Here is a 16797-nt window from a genome sequence, read left to right on the forward strand (position 1 = left end):
AATTCAAACAAATTATGAAATTATTGGCTAATTTTAGGCACCAAAGCTTCTGGATTTACGTGGTTCCAGAGAACATAAAGGATTTAGGTGTGCGACAAGTTTGGGTTGAGTAAGGTTTGGGTGGTGGGGAGGGAGGGCCTAGAGTGAAGTGAAGTGTGGGGTGAGGTGAGGTGAACCAGATGAAATGGAGCTAACTGAGCTCAGGATGGAACTTCATTACAGAAGGAAGTTACTCGTTTTCTGTCACCACCTCCTAACTTTTTAGTTTTCTTCTAGTTTTAAGGTCTTGGTACTTGTAGGAACTGGAAGTAAGAGTAGACCCATGGTCTGGAAATGTTCTGTGTCCACTGTAGGCCATTGGCTTCCTTACAGAGTTCTTGGTGGAAATGAAGATGTTTCTTCAAAGCAGCTTTTTGCCTAAGGAAACAACCCCACCCGCAACCACAATACTGATTAAGCATCCTAGAAATTGTCCTTATAAGCTCGTGGAAGAATTTTGGATTTCAGTCATCATCAGTTAGACTTGCAGCTACTGATCTTGCATTTTAGTGGAAGATCATACTCTGTTCATTTAGTGACTTTACATGTGAGGTTTAGAGTATCATGATCCTCCTACTAGGAGAGTAAAAGGAAAGGTGTAACAGTTCTTAAATTTGTATTGCTGGAAGGGACTCCCTTGTTTTGGGGATGAAGAAACAGGCCAGAGAAGTTAAGTGTACCTGGGCCAATGTCACACAAGTGAAGACGAAATCAAGCTAGTTGGCATCAAGTTCTCCTAACCCTTGCTGGAATGAGGCTCTTTCACACCCCTCACATAACCCTTAAATTACTTGGTTTTTTGCTTTCAGCTACTTGGATTAGTGTTGCAAAATTGCTCAACTTCCCCTCGTACTACTTGGCAGTTTTCTTTTCGTGGAAAACTGCAACTCCAGTAGCTTGCTTTTGGTTTCAATACTTATGAACCCAACCCTACTGCTATGATACATGGAACACATAATTTTGAAATTGAATCAAGTCTTCCCTAATGATCTGTTTTGTAATTCGCATAACAGCTGAGGAATGTTTCAGGAGAGGAACAACTCAAGGTTAGGTGGAATACCTTGAAATAGAGTTGTTCTGGCTTCCTTCTTTTTCTGGTCCCCTAAAGGGTATTTATTAGCTTAGATTAAGCTTAAGTTGTAGAAAATAACTTTCAAGGGGTAAATTGTTTACAGTTAAGATTGGAATTGTGGTTTTCTGTGTTGGGCTTCTTTACCCTTCACTTTTAATGGTTCGAAAGGGGGATGACTTGCCTTCACTAAGAGGGGAAATTTATGATATAACCACTACGGAGGACCTGTTTTTTAAAGAGTCAATTGAAACCACTTTACTCAAGAGATTCTTTTAGCAGAATGATGCAGTGATCATAACTATTGCAAGAGAACTAAGGGGGAAATGCTGTTGTCCCCTGATGGCTGATTCTGGGCTATTTCTCCTCACAAGTCCTACCTCTCTGACCTCATCTGGAAGTATTCTTTGTGCCTTGTTCACTTCATTCCAGCCATGCTTTCTTTTATTCTTCCACCATGCCAGCCTCATTCCTTTCTTTGAACTTTTGCACTTGCTGTTTACCTACTGGAATATTTTTCTTCCAGATGTTTATGTGGCTAACTCATCATTCAGGTTTCACCTTATGTATCACCTCTTCTAAGGTGTTACCCTGGCCGATCCATCTGAACTAAACCTCCTGCAATCCTATCACATCTTTAAAGAATTTCTGAATAGCATTTATTGCCAGCTTAAAAAATCTTTGTTTAGAGTCTCTCTCCCCACCCCCACCCCTAGAATGTAAATGCTGTGGGAGAAGAGACATCTGTCTTGTTTACCCCTGAATTCCCAGTGTCCAGAATAGTGTTTGGCACATAATAGGTACCCAATAAATACTTACTGAGAAAGGTACTGGTTCAGGACCAGGGGGTCTTAGATCTGGTCCTGGTACTGCCCCTAAGTCACTGTTAGCCCTAATCAAGATCCTTCTCTCTGGGACTTGGTTTTCTCATCTGTGAACCAGAGGGCTGAGATAGATGATCTGTAAACTCCCTTCTAGCTTCAGTACGAGTTCTTTAAGCCACCAAGAAGTTCTGTGACCTTTGCAGCAGGAGAATCTCTATTTTTTAGTTCTTCCAAACCATGCTATGGGAAGTGGGAGAACTTCATGTGCCCAAAGGCAGTGCAAAGCTAGTACTAGTAGCAGGCAGTCAAGCCTTTGAACAATGCCACTACTGCAACTATTGCCCAAATAGCAAATACCTGGCTTGTTCCTGGACTTGTTTCATGGCTTCCTCCAGAGCCAGCCTTGCTGCTTCCTCTTCCTTTCGCCGTCTGTCCTCTGCTTCCAGCCGAGCCTTCTCTTCTGCTTCCTGTTTCCACTGCTGATACTCCAGCCGTTCTTCTTCAACCATTTCCATCAGGCGCTTTTGTTCTTCTGCTAACTGCATTTCCAATTCCTTCTGCCTTTGCTTCTCTGCCTCTGCAGAATAGAAAGGCAGGTAGGCTCAGCAGGGGTCTCATTATTGGGGAAAACAACTCTGATCTCTCAAGTCTGTGATTCCCAGGGACTCCCAATGAGATATTCTGTAGCTTACCTGACAGCAGGTTGCCAGATCCTCTGTGGGGATTACCTTGGGTTAATTTACTAACTTAAGAGTCCTTTATCAAGCACCTACTATGTGCAGGGCACTGTGTGCAATGAATACAAAACCTTGGGGAAGAAGTTTCCAGAGCCTGGTACGTTCATGGGTGGTATGCAGATGGGTTGGGGACAGGTGTCACAGCAGGGTCTGGAGAAACTTGGTGCTTACTCAGCTGGACTGACCAGTCTACAGAGTGTCATCTGCTAAAGTGCTTTCCTATTCCTCAAACGTGAGGCCGTAGAGATTCCACACATCACCTGAAAGGCTGCCCTGAAGTTATCCAGATGTTTGACTTTCCATCTGCTAGGGAAGGAAGCAAGGAGCAGGCCTATGTCTCCAATTTAGGCAGCTTCTGAGCAATGCTGGAAGGGCAATGAGAGGGGCAGGGTCCCACTTCAGGAGATGACTGAATTGGGAGTGGGACCCAAAAGTCATTTCCACAAGCGAGTCTGTCTTATTTTGATCTAATATCTCAACTCACTAGAGTCACACATATTAATCACTTTGAAAAAAATCAGCTTATCCATTTAGAGTGCTTCACACTGAGACCTAGGATAGGAATAGCTGGGGAGAGTCAAATGGACACCCACAGTGGGATAAATACACTTCTGTCCCAGATAGATGGGCGTGGCAGACAGCTGAGTCCCCCTCACCAGCCTTCTTGGCTTCCTCCCGCTGCTTCTTTCTCTGCAGTTCCTGCAGCTTCCTCCGGAACTCCTGTTGCTGTCGAGCTCTCTCCTGGACCATTTGCAACTGGAGCCACTGCTCTTTCTCCTTCTCCTGCTGTTCTTCCTCGAGTTTCTGTTTGCTCAAGCTGAGAAAACCCACAAATTGGTCAGGGAAATGGCAGAAAACACTGTCCTTGTAGGACAAGCCGTGCCTCTGATGGAGGCTTTGCAGGCTGCAGGCCACATGGAGCGTCCCATTCAGAGGAGACTCGTTTTCTAAGGGAAGCCTAACTGAAGAGCAGAAGCAAGATACACAACAGGCCTGGAACTAGAAGCCTGGAAGTTTCAACACAGCTCTGTGCTCTGGCACGGGGGCCTAAGTTCCCAGAGCCTCATTTTCCATTCTTATCAAATGGATTTTGAAATTCCTGTCTCACAGAGTTGTTGTGAAGATTCAGTGAGCCCAGAGGCCTATGGAAGAGCCTAACACAATGCAGACACATGTGGCAAGAGGCGCAACAAATGTTTGCTGGACCGGATCTCAAAGCCCTCCCAGGAAGATCCCGTGAACATCTATCTGGAGTAACCCTAATGGTTCAAGACACCACATCTTATCTTTGGTCCAGATTGTCCCTGGGATAACCAGGATAGTGAAAAATGAGACGTGCTGTTTTACTTCAGGGCATGAGCCTCAGAACCAGCTTTACCCCTAGTGGAAGTCAACCCTTGCCTTATCTTCTGCTTCCTATCGTGGCCGTGGCCGCCGTGGCCGCCCTACCCACCGGATCTCCTGCGCGCGGCTCCGCGGCTCCAGCTCCAGCTCCTCCTTCATCTTCTCTGCCCTCTCCAGCTGCTCCTGCTGCCTTCTCTTCGTCTCCACCTCCAGCCGTCTCATCTCGGCCCTCTCTGCTCGCAGCCTGGCCCAGGAAACTTTCTCTGGCTCCCTCTTAGCGAGGAGGGCCTAAGGAACCAGAGTGTTCTTAGTGCAAGGGACATACGCTAATCACGGGGACCTTGTCTCGGCAGCGAGCCGTCCTCCACCCACGGGATGTTGCCTCTAATTAGAGATTAGGTGGTTTCCACACTCTGACCACAGCCGTATAAACTCTGCCACCACTGGCCTGGGCTCTGGCATCTGCTCGACCTGGATCTAAGTCTCTCTCTTACTTGCTTCAGAATTTGGGGATAACAACTTAATTTCTCGGATATTGTCTTCCTTTTAGCTGGCTGTTACCAGAATTAGCTGAAATAATGAAAGAGACAACATAATGTCTGGTACATCGTTTGTCTAGATGCACGTTATAATCACCCAAGGAGCTTTTAAAAAGTACTTGAGGCCAAAAGCCCCACCCAGACCAATTAAATGAGAATACCTAGGTGGGAGGCCTTGGTGGGTTTTCAAAAGTTTAATTTAATTCTTTTGGCCATGCCACAGGGCTTGTGGGATCTTAGTTCACCCACCAGGGATCGAACCCAGACCCGGCCGTAGAAGCTCGGAGTCCTAACCACTGGACCGCCAGGGAACTCCTTTTTTTTTTTTTTTTTAATATACTTTTTTCTTGGTGGTTAAAAAAAGCATATTCCGGTGATTCTAACGTGAAACCAGGGCTCAGAACCACAGGTTCTAGATAAAGGCTGTTTTAGGGGCAGACTTAGGTGTAGATGTGTCAGACTCATATTTAATCCTATGCAAATCCACTTTTTCAATGAAACGTTCTCTTAGTTTCTGTGAAGAGCCTCTTAGCTTTCTTTTTCTTCCTGATGCCTCCTCCTCAGTCAGAAATATCCTCATGAGGGGAACCTTGAATGGCAACTCTTCCATGGGCACTCTGTGTATCCAACTTGGGGTGGATACTTCCTTGCTTTTTAGCCTTTGCTGAGGCAGCATGGTACTGTGGATTGACAATAAATCTAGAAATTCTGAGTCTATAGCAGGCTCAGAAAAGTTCTGCCCACAGCTTAAAATTTTCATCTGCTGTATAAAGCAGAATCCTGTAGTCTAGGCAGCTAGGAAGATTGAGAACTAGAAGGGAAAAATCTTTCTGAAATCCTTTTTGGAAGACCACAGGCTGTAAAAGAAATAACTACACAATAATTTAAAATAGTGACAAGAGCTCTGATTTTGGAGTCGAAAGATCTAAGTCTTGGCTCTACCACTTGATGGTTGTGTAACTTCTGGCAACAAACATCTAACTCTTTTAAGCCTCAGCTTCTAGGTCTGTAAAATGGGATGAATCATACCTGGGTCACAAGTGTGGCTGTAAAGATTAAATGAAATTCAGCAGAGTTGTACCATATTTGCATGTAACTTATGCGAGTTTAACCATAGTGGTTTAGCTGTGGGTACGTTTGCAGTGTTTAAAGAAAAGGGAGATAGATGTGTGTGTGTATAAGTTACCCATGGCCCAGATGTGTGCCGCAGAAAAGCAGATTAGGAATGGAGGAATTTCTGCAGCTTTTGAGAGGCAAGCAATACATGAACTCCAGGCCAAGTCAAGAATATGTGCTTGGCTCTGAGGCCTGAATTCACCTTTCCTTGTAACTGTGAGGACTGTACCTCTCACAAATGGGTGCTGTGCCAACTTTCTGCTCTTTAAGGGGGGTACCTGCCCTAGTAGTTTGAGAGCCTCACAGAATACATCATTTCAGAGGGGCTTTGCCACCCTGTGTCTTTGATCAGATCTGGCTTCTTAAAGGGTCAGAAGGTACCAAAGTAGAACAAATAAAGCCACTATGTAGTAGAGCTGTTTCAGTAACTGCAATGTAATTCAGGGCAGTTTTTCCCACCTCTGCAGTTGCACCAGTGAGGACTGAAATCCCTCTGGCCAAGGTGAGAATATTGGACCCTACCTTGGAAGGGTCCTTATGGCTTCCCTCTTCTTCAGATTCCATGTTCCCAGGGACAGTTGCAGTCTGGGTGGGCGATGATCTTCCATCTATAGAAACTCGTCTCTCAGGGGCATTAAATTTGGAAGAAAGCCAAGGGTCCTCTACAACAGAGCCTGAAGGAAAGAAACCTCCATCTGAGGTGTCTTTAGTTTTCTTAGAGTTAATGACATCAGGCCCACTCAGCTCTGCTACTATTTCCAGATTCCTTTCCTTCTGTGTCTTTTTCCCTTTGACTCCAGGTTTTTTTTCTTTGGGAATTAGCTCTGATTTCTTTTCAGCCTTTGATTCCTTTGACTTTCCTGGGAGAGAGCAATGGGGGATAGAGACATAGCTAATAAACGTGATCTCTGCGTCCTTTTCAGTAACTTTAAAACTTCCGTGTGCAATGGAATCACCTGGGTGCAGATTCCTGAGCCACACCCCTAGAGTCTGATTCTGTAGGAATCTGCATTTTAACAACCACTCCAAGCGTTTTGAGAAGGGTAGTCCATAGACTACCCTTTGAGAAACTGTCTTATCCTACTTGGATCAACTGTAATTCAGCAGTCTTGCTACTAAAGAACTTCTGATACACCCTGACCTATGGTGGGGGTAAGACTCTCTGGAGGGAAGGCCTATAGGTACAGCTGGAAAGTCATGCCTCAGGAGTCTAGCTTGAGGTTGCAGTTTTGTAACCTGGTAAAGTTTAAACCTTCCATACTCTAAGGCCTCTTCCTCAATTCTCTGGGGCCACAAGTATTTCCTTTCCCAGTCCTGCCAATGCTACTCAAGTTATGGGCTACAACGATGTAAATTCAGCAAGACTTTAAAAAGCAAATCTCAAAAATAGATCTGGATGAACAGCAAGGTCCTACTGTAGAGCATAGGGAACTATATTCGACATCCTGGGATAAACCATAATGGAAAAGAATATAAAAAAAGAATGTATGTGTAGAACTGAGTCACTTTGCTATACAGCAGAGATTGGCACAGCATTGTAAATCAACTACACTTCGATTAAAAAAAAAAGAAAAGATCTGACCCAGGAAACTATCCAGTGTCATCCTTTTTGACAGCCTTTGATTTGTTTCGAGGGTCTTCATATGGCCGGGAAAGCATGAGTGTAGGTTTTAGGTTAAAGAAGGTCCTCAGAACACAACATTGTAAATCAACTCTGCTCCAATAAAAATTAATTTAAAAGAAAAAAGGAAAGAAAGTCCCCAGAAGCATAGGAACCTGAATTCGTTGTGAGGTGCAACACAAGGAACCAAGAAGAAAAATGACAGCTGGAGTACCCATTCAGAGCATGTTGCAACCTTCCCCTTCCCAAATGCTCTCAGGGACCAATTCTCAGATTATGACATATTTATTATTCACAGAGGCAGTGTTTGAGAGTTATGAGTTTGGAATCAAATGACAGGTCCAGACCCTGGGTCCACCACTTTACCGTTTGATCTGTTTGATGTTACGCAAGTCACCCAACCTCTCCACATGATATAATAATAGCGCTTACTTTATGGAGCTGTGGTGGGGATTTCATGACGTCATTAATGCAGAGCTCCTAATTCAGTGGGTATTCATTTACTGGTGTTAGTGTTATTATTGTAATTTTCTCTCTTGCTGATTACAGGTCCCTAGGGTCCCCTGGTTTCCTCTATCCTTATCTCCCAAGATATTGACATGAAGTAAGGCTGCAACACCACCTCAGCTGTGGTAGTCAAGGAGACTCAACCCAGATAGTTTGTCCCATAGGATCCATGCTGATTCTCCATGGCACCTCCTGGCTACCATTAGGTGTGTTCTCCTGGATGGTCCCTTACCAACAGCAGCCTCTGCTTCCCCACGGAGCTTTCCTTCTCTCTCCCTCTTGGGTGCCTTGGACTTATCTGTCTTGGTTCTTCTCTTTCTCTTGGCTTTGTCAATCAACTCCATCTCCTAAAGGTGAAAAATTAAGGAAAGGGAACATGATATATGTAGAAAGCAAGGAAAAAAAAACCCATCAAAGGGAGATTGTGTTGGGAATTCCCTGGCAGTCTAGTGGTTAGGGCTCGGCGTTTTCACTGCCAGGGCCTGGGTTCAATCCCTGATCGGGGAACTAAGATCCCTCAAGCCCTGTGGCATGGCCAAAAAACAAACAAACAGGACTTCCCTGGTGGTGCAGTGGTTAAGAATCCACCTGCCGGGCTTCCCTGGTGGCGCAGTGGTTGAGAGTCTGCCTGCCGATGGAGGGGACGCAGGTTTGTGCCCCGGTCCGGGAGGATCCCGCATGCCGCAGAGCGGCTGGGCCCGTGAGCCATGGCCGCTGGGCCTGTGCGTCTGGAGCCTGTGCTCCGCATCGGGAGAGGCCGCAGCAGTGAGAGGCCCGCGTACTGCAAAAAAAAAAAAAAAAAAAAGAATCTGCCTGCCAATGCAGGGGACATGGGTTCGATCCTCGGTCTGGGAAGATCCCACGTGCCGTGGAGCAACTAAGCCCGTGCGCCACAAGTACTGAACCGGCGCTCTAGAGCCCGCAAGCCACAACTACTGAGCCCATGTGCCACAACTACTGAAGCCCGTGCGCCTAGAGCCTGTGCTCCACAACAAGAGAAGGCACAGCAATGAGAAGTCCGCGTACTGCAAAAAGAGTAGCCCCCACTCGCCACAACTAGAGAAAAGTCCATGTGCAGCAATGAAGACCCAACGCAGCCCAAAATAAATAAATAAATAAATAAATTTATAAAACAAACAAACAGAAACAAAAAACAAAAGAAAAGGGATATTATGTTGAACAAGACAGAATGGCTGAGAATGGAATTCATGTGGGTTCCATATGAAGCAGAAGAGTGATATTTATTTATTTATTTTAAATTTATTTATTTATTTATTTATTTATTATGTATTTATTTTTGTCTGTGTTGGGTCTTCTTTGCTGCATGTGGGCTTTCCCTAGTTGCAGCGAGCGGGAGCGGGCTTCTCATTGTGGTGGTTTCTCATGTTGTGGAGCACGGGCTCTAGGCGTGCGGGCTCAGTAGTTGTGGCACATGGGCTGTACAGCACAGGCTCAGTAGTTGTGGCACACGGGCTTAGTTGCTCCACGGCATGTGGGATCTTCCCTGACCAGTGCTCGAACCCGTGTCCCCTGCATTAGCAGGAGGATTCTTAACCACTGCGCCACCAGGGAAGTCCCAAGAGTGATATTTAGAGAATGTGGAGCTTGTAGGGAGATCCTAAGGTTCAGCCTTTGATATAATTTCAGTTATAATTTCATAAAAAGAAAGAGAAATAGAATATACTTTATGATATGCCCCCTTTTTTGTTTTCTTTTTCCTTTTTTGGCTGCACCTCACAGCTTGTGGGATTTTAGTTCCCTGACCAGGGATTGAACCCGGATCCACAGCAGTGAAAGCCCGAGTCTTAACCACTGGACCACCAGGGAATTCCCTGCTCCCTTTTTTGATGCTAAACCATCATCTACAGAGCTGGATCAAAGTGAAGCAGTTTTCACCTTTGATAGATTGCTGTTGCCACAATTAATGGTTAACTAGTTTAAATCAAATCAAAGCCAGCTCTATTCACTGCTGCATCATTTCCTAACTTTTGGGAAACTTCAAGCATATGACCACAGCCATGTCAGTCTTCACCTTTCCCCATGGGCTGGAACAATATAGAGTTTCTTCCTAAGAGAGGATGGCCACGACTACCCACTCAGTACCTGTGATGTTGTGACATAATAAGAAATATATATTTGGTCTTCGTCGCTAGCCTCTGACACAGAACTCCTAAAATTCTTGTACAGGCATACCTCGGAGATATTGTGGGTTTGGTTGCAGACAACTCCAATAATGTGAATACTGGAATATAGCAAGTCACATGAATATTTTTGTTTCCCAGGGCCTATGAAAGTTTTGTTTACTTATGTAGTCTATTAAGTGTGCCATAGTGTTATGTCTAAAAAAACAATGTACATACCTGAATTTAAAAATACTTTACTGTTAAAAAAATCATCTGAGCCCTCAATGGGTCGTAATCTTTTTACGGTGGAGGGTCTTGCCTTGATGGCCGCTGACTGATCACGATGTTCGTTGCTGAAGGTTGCAGTGGCTGTAGAAATTTCTTAAAATAAGACAATGATGTTTGCTGCATTGATTAACATTTTCTTTCATGAACAATTTCTCTGTAGCATGCAATGCTGTTTGATAGCATTTTACCCACAGTAGAACTTTCAAAATTGGAGTCAATCCTCTCAAACCCTGCTGCTGCTTTATCAACTAAATTTATGTAATATTCTAAATCCTTTGTCATTTCAACAATCTTCACAGCATCTTCACCAGGAGTAGATTTCAACTCAAGAAACCAGTGTTTTTGCTCCTCCATAAGAAGCAACTCCTCATCCATACAAGTTCTATCATGAGATTGCAGCAATTCAGTCACATCTTCAGGCTCTACTTCTAATTCTAGTTCTCTTGCTATTTTGACCACATCTGCAGTTACTTCCTCCACTGATGCCTTGAACCCCTTAAAGTCACCTGTGAGGGTTGCAGTCAGCTTCTTCCAAGCTCCTGTTAATATTGATGTTTTGACTTCTTTCCATGACTCACAAATGTTCCTTTGTTTTTTGGCTGTGCCTTGCCGCTTGCAGGATCTTAGTTCCCCAACCAGGGATTGAACCCGGACCACAGCAGTGAAAGCGCTGAGTCCTAACCACTGGACCATCAGAGAATTCCCCACAAATGTTCTTTTTTTTTTTTTTTTTTTTTGGTGGTACACAGGCCTCTCACTGTTGTGGCCTCTCCCGTTGCGGAGCACAGGCTCCGGACGCGCAGGCTCAGCGGCCATGGCTCACGGGCCCAGCTGCTCCGCGGCATGTAGGATCTTCCCGGACCGGGGCACGAACCCGCATCCCCTGCATTGGCAGGTGGACTCTCAACCACTGCGCCACCAGGGAAGCTCCCCACAAATGTTCTTAATGGCATCTAGAATGGTGAATCCTTTCCAGATGGTTCTCGATTTTGCCCAGATCCATCAGAGGAATCACTAGGTAGGGCAGCTAGGGTCTTACGAGATGTATTTCTTAAAAAAATAACACTTGAAAGTTGAAATGACTCCTTGACATGTGGGCTGCAGAATGTTGTGTTAGCAGACATGAAAACAACCTTACTTTTGTACATCTCCATCAGAGCTCTTGGGTGACCAGGTGCATTGTCAATGAGCAGTAATATTTTGAAAGGAATTTCTTTTCTAAGCAGTAGATCTCAACAGTGGGCTTAAAATACTCAGTAAACCATGTTGTTAACAGATATGCTGTCATCCAGGCTTTGTTGTTCCATATACAGAGCACAGGCAGAATAGATTTAGCATAATTCTTAAGGGCCCTAGGATTTTTGGAATGGTAAATGAGCATTGGCCTCAACTTCAAGTCACCAGCTGCATTAGCCCCTAACATTCAGCCTGTTCTTTGAAGCCAGGCGTTGACTTCTCTCTAGCTCTGAAAGTCCTGGATGGCATGTTCTTTCAGCATAAGGCTATTTCATCTACATTGAAAATCTGTTGTTTGGTGTGGCCACCTTGGTTAATTATCGCAGCTAGATCTCCTGGATAACTTGCTGCAGGCTTCTGCCTCAGCACCTGCTGCTTCACCTTGCACTTTTGTTATGGAGACGGCTTCATGCCTTAAACCTCATGAACTAACCTCTGCTCGCTTCAAATTCTTCTGCAGCTTCCTCACCTCTCTCACGCTTCATAGAATTGAAGAGAGTTAGGGCCTTGCTCTGGATTAGGTTTTGGCTTAAGGGAATGTTGTGGCTGGTTTGATCTTCCATCAAGACTACTCAAACTTTCTCCATATCAGCAATAAGGCTCCTTTGTTTTCTTACCATTCATGTGTTCACTGGAGTAGCAGTTTTAACTTCCTTCAAAAACCTTTCCTTTGCATTCACAACCTGGTTAACTGTTTGGTGCAAAAGGCCTAGCTTTTCAGTCTCTCTCAGCTTTCCACATGCCTTCCTCTCTAAGCTTAATCATTTCTAGTTTTTGATTTAAAGTGAGAGACGTGAAACATTTCCTTTTACTTGAACACTTAGAGGCCATTGTAGGGTTACTAACTGGCCTGATTTCAATATTGTTGTGTCTCAGGGAATAGGGAGGCTTGAGGAAAGGAAGAGAGGGAATGGCTGATCCGTGGAGCAGTCAGAACACATATTTATTGCTTAGGCTCACCATCTCATATGGGCATGGTTCATGGTGCTCCAAAACAATTAAAATGGTAACATCAAAGATCACTGATCACAGATCACCATAACAAATATGATAATAATGAAAAAACTTGAAATGTTGTGAGAATTACCAAAATGTGACACAGAGGCACAAAGTGAGCCAATGCTGTTGGAAAAGTGGTGCTGAGAGACTTGCTTGAAGCAGGCTGCCACAGACCTTCAATTTGTAAAAACACATTTATCTGTGAAGTGCAACAAGGTGAAACATAATAAAATGAGAGGTATGCCTCTAATTTCTGGAGCATAAACAGGAAAGGAGTGTCTTTTGTTATTCATTAACAAGCCCCTTTCAACCACACCTGAGCTTATGTTAATGGGGTTATTTTGGAAAGCCCCTAAGGAGGGGGAACCAGCCAGGGGATTAGAGGGTTGGACCACCTCAGAGGAGGGGAGAAGGGCTAGAAGTTGCATTAATCACCATTTGCCAGTGATTTAATCAATCATGCTTATGTCATGAAGCCTCCATAAAAGCCCTAACCAAGGAGTTCAGATTGCTTCAGGGTTGGTGAACACATCTATGTAGTAGGAGGGTGGCACACCCCAAACTCCATGGGGACAGGAACTCCTGTGCTTGGGACCCTTCTGGGCCTTGCCCTGTGTATCTCTTCATCTGGCTGTTCATATGTATCCTTTAAAATATCCTTCGTAATAAATCTAAACTAGTAAGTAAATGTTTCCTGAGTTTTGTGAGCTGTTCTAGCAAATTATTGAACATGAGGATGGGTCTTAGGAACCCCTTATTTTATAGATTGTTGGTCAGAAGTACAGGTGACAACCTGGGACTTGTGATTGGTGTCTTAAGTGGAGCAGGCATGTGGGACTGAGCCCTTAACCTGTGGGGTCTGTGCTAACTCTGGGTAGCTAGTGTCAGAGTTGAATTGTAGGACACCTGGTTGGTGTCTAGAGAGCTGGAGAATTGGTTGATGTGGGAAAATCCTTCACACATGTGGTGTCAGAAGTGATGTGAGTATAGGAAAACTGAGTTTCCTTTTAGTACCTTAGTAGAAATTAGAAATGGGAACCCCATCCTTCAGAAGAATGCAACCCAATACTGGGGTGCAGGGCATGGTGAGTGGACCACAGAGTGGATTTCAGCTCCCACTTTCCCCCTTTGCAGGTGCCCTTGTATAGTAAGCAATCTATACAACTGTACATGGCAGCCCTGACGGGAGCACCTTCCAGGTAGGGTTCTGGACCAAGCTCCTACCTAGGTGTTTACACTCACATGACTGATGTTGGTTGGTGTCTGCTGGTTGAACAGTCTTGGTTCAGTCTTCCCTTCTTTTCCTCTTGGAAGAAGAGATATATCTATAGGATCCAACCCCTCTGGGGAGTCAGGCCCATGTCCTGGGAGTCCTCTGTGTTGATGGTGCACATTATAATCTCTGCCCCTTTGAAAAAAGCAAAACAACAGGACCAAACTAAAGAAGAACTCTGATGTATACAACACTATATGTAAAACAGATAAACAAGAAGGATTTGCTGTATAGCACAGGGAACTATATTCAGTATCTTGTAATAGCCTATAATGGAAAAGAACTGGGAAAAAAAAAGATATGTATTGTATAACTGAATCACATGGCAGTACACCTGAAACACAATATTGTAAATCAACTATACTTCAAATAAAAAGAAAAAGAAAAAGAAAAAAGAAAAACTCGTGGACACAGAAGAGGGAAAATGAACAAACATTAATTGAGCATCTGTTTTCTGCCAGGAACTGCACTGTGGTGGGCATTTTACACACTTGGTCAGCCCTCTTTTTCTCAACACATCCCTGAATAAAGGAAATTAGAAAGTTAGTCTTCACTTTTGGGGTTCTCTCAGGCTAAGTTCTAAACCTTAGGGAGAAGGAGAAATAGTTTTTTGTTTTTTAAATTTAATTTAATTTATTTTTTATACAACAGGTTCTTATTAGTTATCTATTTTATACATATTAGTGTATACATGTCAATCCCAATCTCCCAGTTCATCCCACCACCACTACCCCCTGCTTTTCCCCCTTGGTGTCCATACGTTTGTTCTCTATATCTGTGTCTCTACTTCTGCCTTGCAAACTGGTTCATCTGTACTGTTTTTCTAGATTCCACATATATACATTAATATACAATATTTGTTTTTCTCTTTCTGACTTACTTCACTCTGTATGACAGTCTCTAGGTCCATCCCCATCTCTATAAATGACCCAATTTCATTCCTTTTTATGGCTGAGTAATATTCCATTGTAAATATGTACCACTTCTTCTTTATCCATTTGTCTGTTGATGGGCATTTAGGTTGCTTCCATGACCTAGCTATTGTAAATAGTGCTGCAATGAACACTGGGGTACATCTGTATTTTTGAATTATGGTTTTCTCTGGGTATATGCCCAGTAGTGGGATTGCTAGGTCATATGGTAGTTCTATTTTTAGTTTTTTAAGGAAGCTCTGTACTGTTCTCCATAGTGGCTGTATCAGTTTACATTCCTACCAACAGTGCAAGAGTGTTCCCTTTTCTCCACACCCTCGAAGAAGGAATAGTTTGCTTCTCTGGGGTTGCATATTTATGACTTTAACAAAATGAAATAGGATTACCTAACTGAAATTTCTTCTATCGAAGGCTTAGCTGAAAAAAAAGTGACCTTTAAGAAAGGTTGTCACAGAAACATGTGCCTATATATCCATTTCTTTATGCCCTCTGAATTCTATTCTTGATCAAATTCAGATACCAAAATGTCACGTACTGTGTTAGTGTGATCCCTTGTAGAACTGCTGTCACTGACCATGTGTCTGGAGGATAACTGACTTATGTTCTCTGGGTAAAAAGGTCACTGAGAAAGAGCCATACGGATTGAGTAACAGCTGCAGCAGCAGCTACTGTGTGCCAGGCCTGGTCTTGGATATTTTATTTTTTAGCTAAATCAGTATTATATTTACTGAGTTGGGCTAGCACAGCACCTTACTAGAGAAACTTGAGAAATAGTTATCAAATGAGGTAAATGGAATTTCCTGTAAATATGAGTCCTTAAATCATTCAATGTCACTCTATAAAACCTATAGAAGAATACTTTAGAATTTAGTGCTAGGAAAACCTTTATTTCCCCTGAGGAACCGGCATGCTGCAAATGAGAACCACAAAACCCGATCGTGTTGCTCTCCCCGCCCCCTTTTTTTTTTTGCTTTCACATTCAGTCTGAAAGTCTGAACTTTGGTCACAATGACTATAATGACTTTTGGGGAGCGTTGGTTTTCTTTGTTCTTTTCCTCCAGATTAAAAATAAATTCTTTTTGATTATCTCATCTTTCTTTTTTGGTGGATAGGGGGTTGTTATTGTAAGCAGTTTAAATCCATTTTGGAGAAGATGAGATACAAAAGTTAAAACGTGGAGTTCTTCAGAGAGCTGCCTCAATACTCAAGTGCCCGTTCCCTTTTTTGTTCCTAGAGATCACCCAGCCTTTCTGACCCAGGAGGGAATCCTTATACCCTGAGGCAGGTGAGGGCAGGTTCTAAAGTCACCAAGGCTCATGGGAGGTCACAGAGGCTATCGGTCCAGCTTGCCACTGCCAACCGGGGCTTGAGTAAAGAGACTGGGCCTGACCGGCCGAGCTCATAGTAAGCACATGGTGAGCACACAGGAATCACTTAATACACGTTAGCAATTTGTATTAGTATTATTGGTATTATTGATTTTACCCAGAGCTGAGTGAATGCTGAGAGGAGAAACCAAGGTTGAGCTGAGAGACCTCTGCTTTCGAGGCATGTCTGCAGAGCTCAGATATGTGGAAAAATGGAGAAAGCTGCTTCCACGTAGTTAGAGTTCAACTTTGCTCTTCACCCACCCAGCCAAAGAATATGTTTAAGTAGGAAACACATCACAGTATAATCCTCCCCAAGAATCTTTGTTTCTTAGACAATAGTTTAATTCTGGCTGGTAGAGCATGGGGCTGGTTAGCTGAGAATCTTCATGCCTCTTAGAAAAAAACGGAAATGAAATTAATGAAAAAGAAAGAAAAACAAAAGGAGAGAAGTCCATGTCATTATGACTTTGAATACTTACGCCTTTTGGACAGTATCTGCCTCAGGGGTCTGGGTGTGCTCAGCCAGGGAAGCACTAAGAGGGTCAAGGGTCATACTCCTCCGCTCTGGGTCTGTGAAGACAAAGAGCATCCTTAATTAGCAAAGGACAGCAGGCAGTGATCCCACACGTGAGAAAACGTCTCCTCTGGTGAGCAGTCAACGGCATGCAGATTAGCACAACAAAGTATGTTATACCTAGGAAACTGGCAAATGCTGCAGAAACTAGTGCTGACACATGGCAAGTGACATTAAAATCAGTAAGCCCCTTTGGGAAAGCGATG

The 16797-nt window shown here is 43.8% G+C and overlaps 1 protein-coding gene across 1 annotated transcript in view; it reads right to left on the reverse strand.

The window, feature by feature from the left end:
• Nucleotides 1-278: 278 nt before the first annotated feature.
• The window catches only part of KIAA2012, a gene marked incomplete at both ends in the record, with an annotated part of 121225 nt that continues 104706 nt past the window's right edge, over nt 279-16797 (reverse strand). The window contains 8 exon segments of the mRNA XM_079709605.1: nt 279-417; nt 2290-2509; nt 3326-3486; nt 4123-4301; nt 6191-6528; nt 8029-8143; nt 13685-13850; nt 16497-16587. Of these exon segments, the coding sequence (XP_079565731.1) occupies nt 279-417; nt 2290-2509; nt 3326-3486; nt 4123-4301; nt 6191-6528; nt 8029-8143; nt 13685-13850; nt 16497-16587 (1409 nt within the window).

Source organism: Hyperoodon ampullatus (genome assembly GCF_949752795.1).
Source record: "Hyperoodon ampullatus genome assembly, chromosome: 8".
Lineage (NCBI taxonomy): Eukaryota > Metazoa > Chordata > Mammalia > Artiodactyla > Ziphiidae > Hyperoodon > Hyperoodon ampullatus.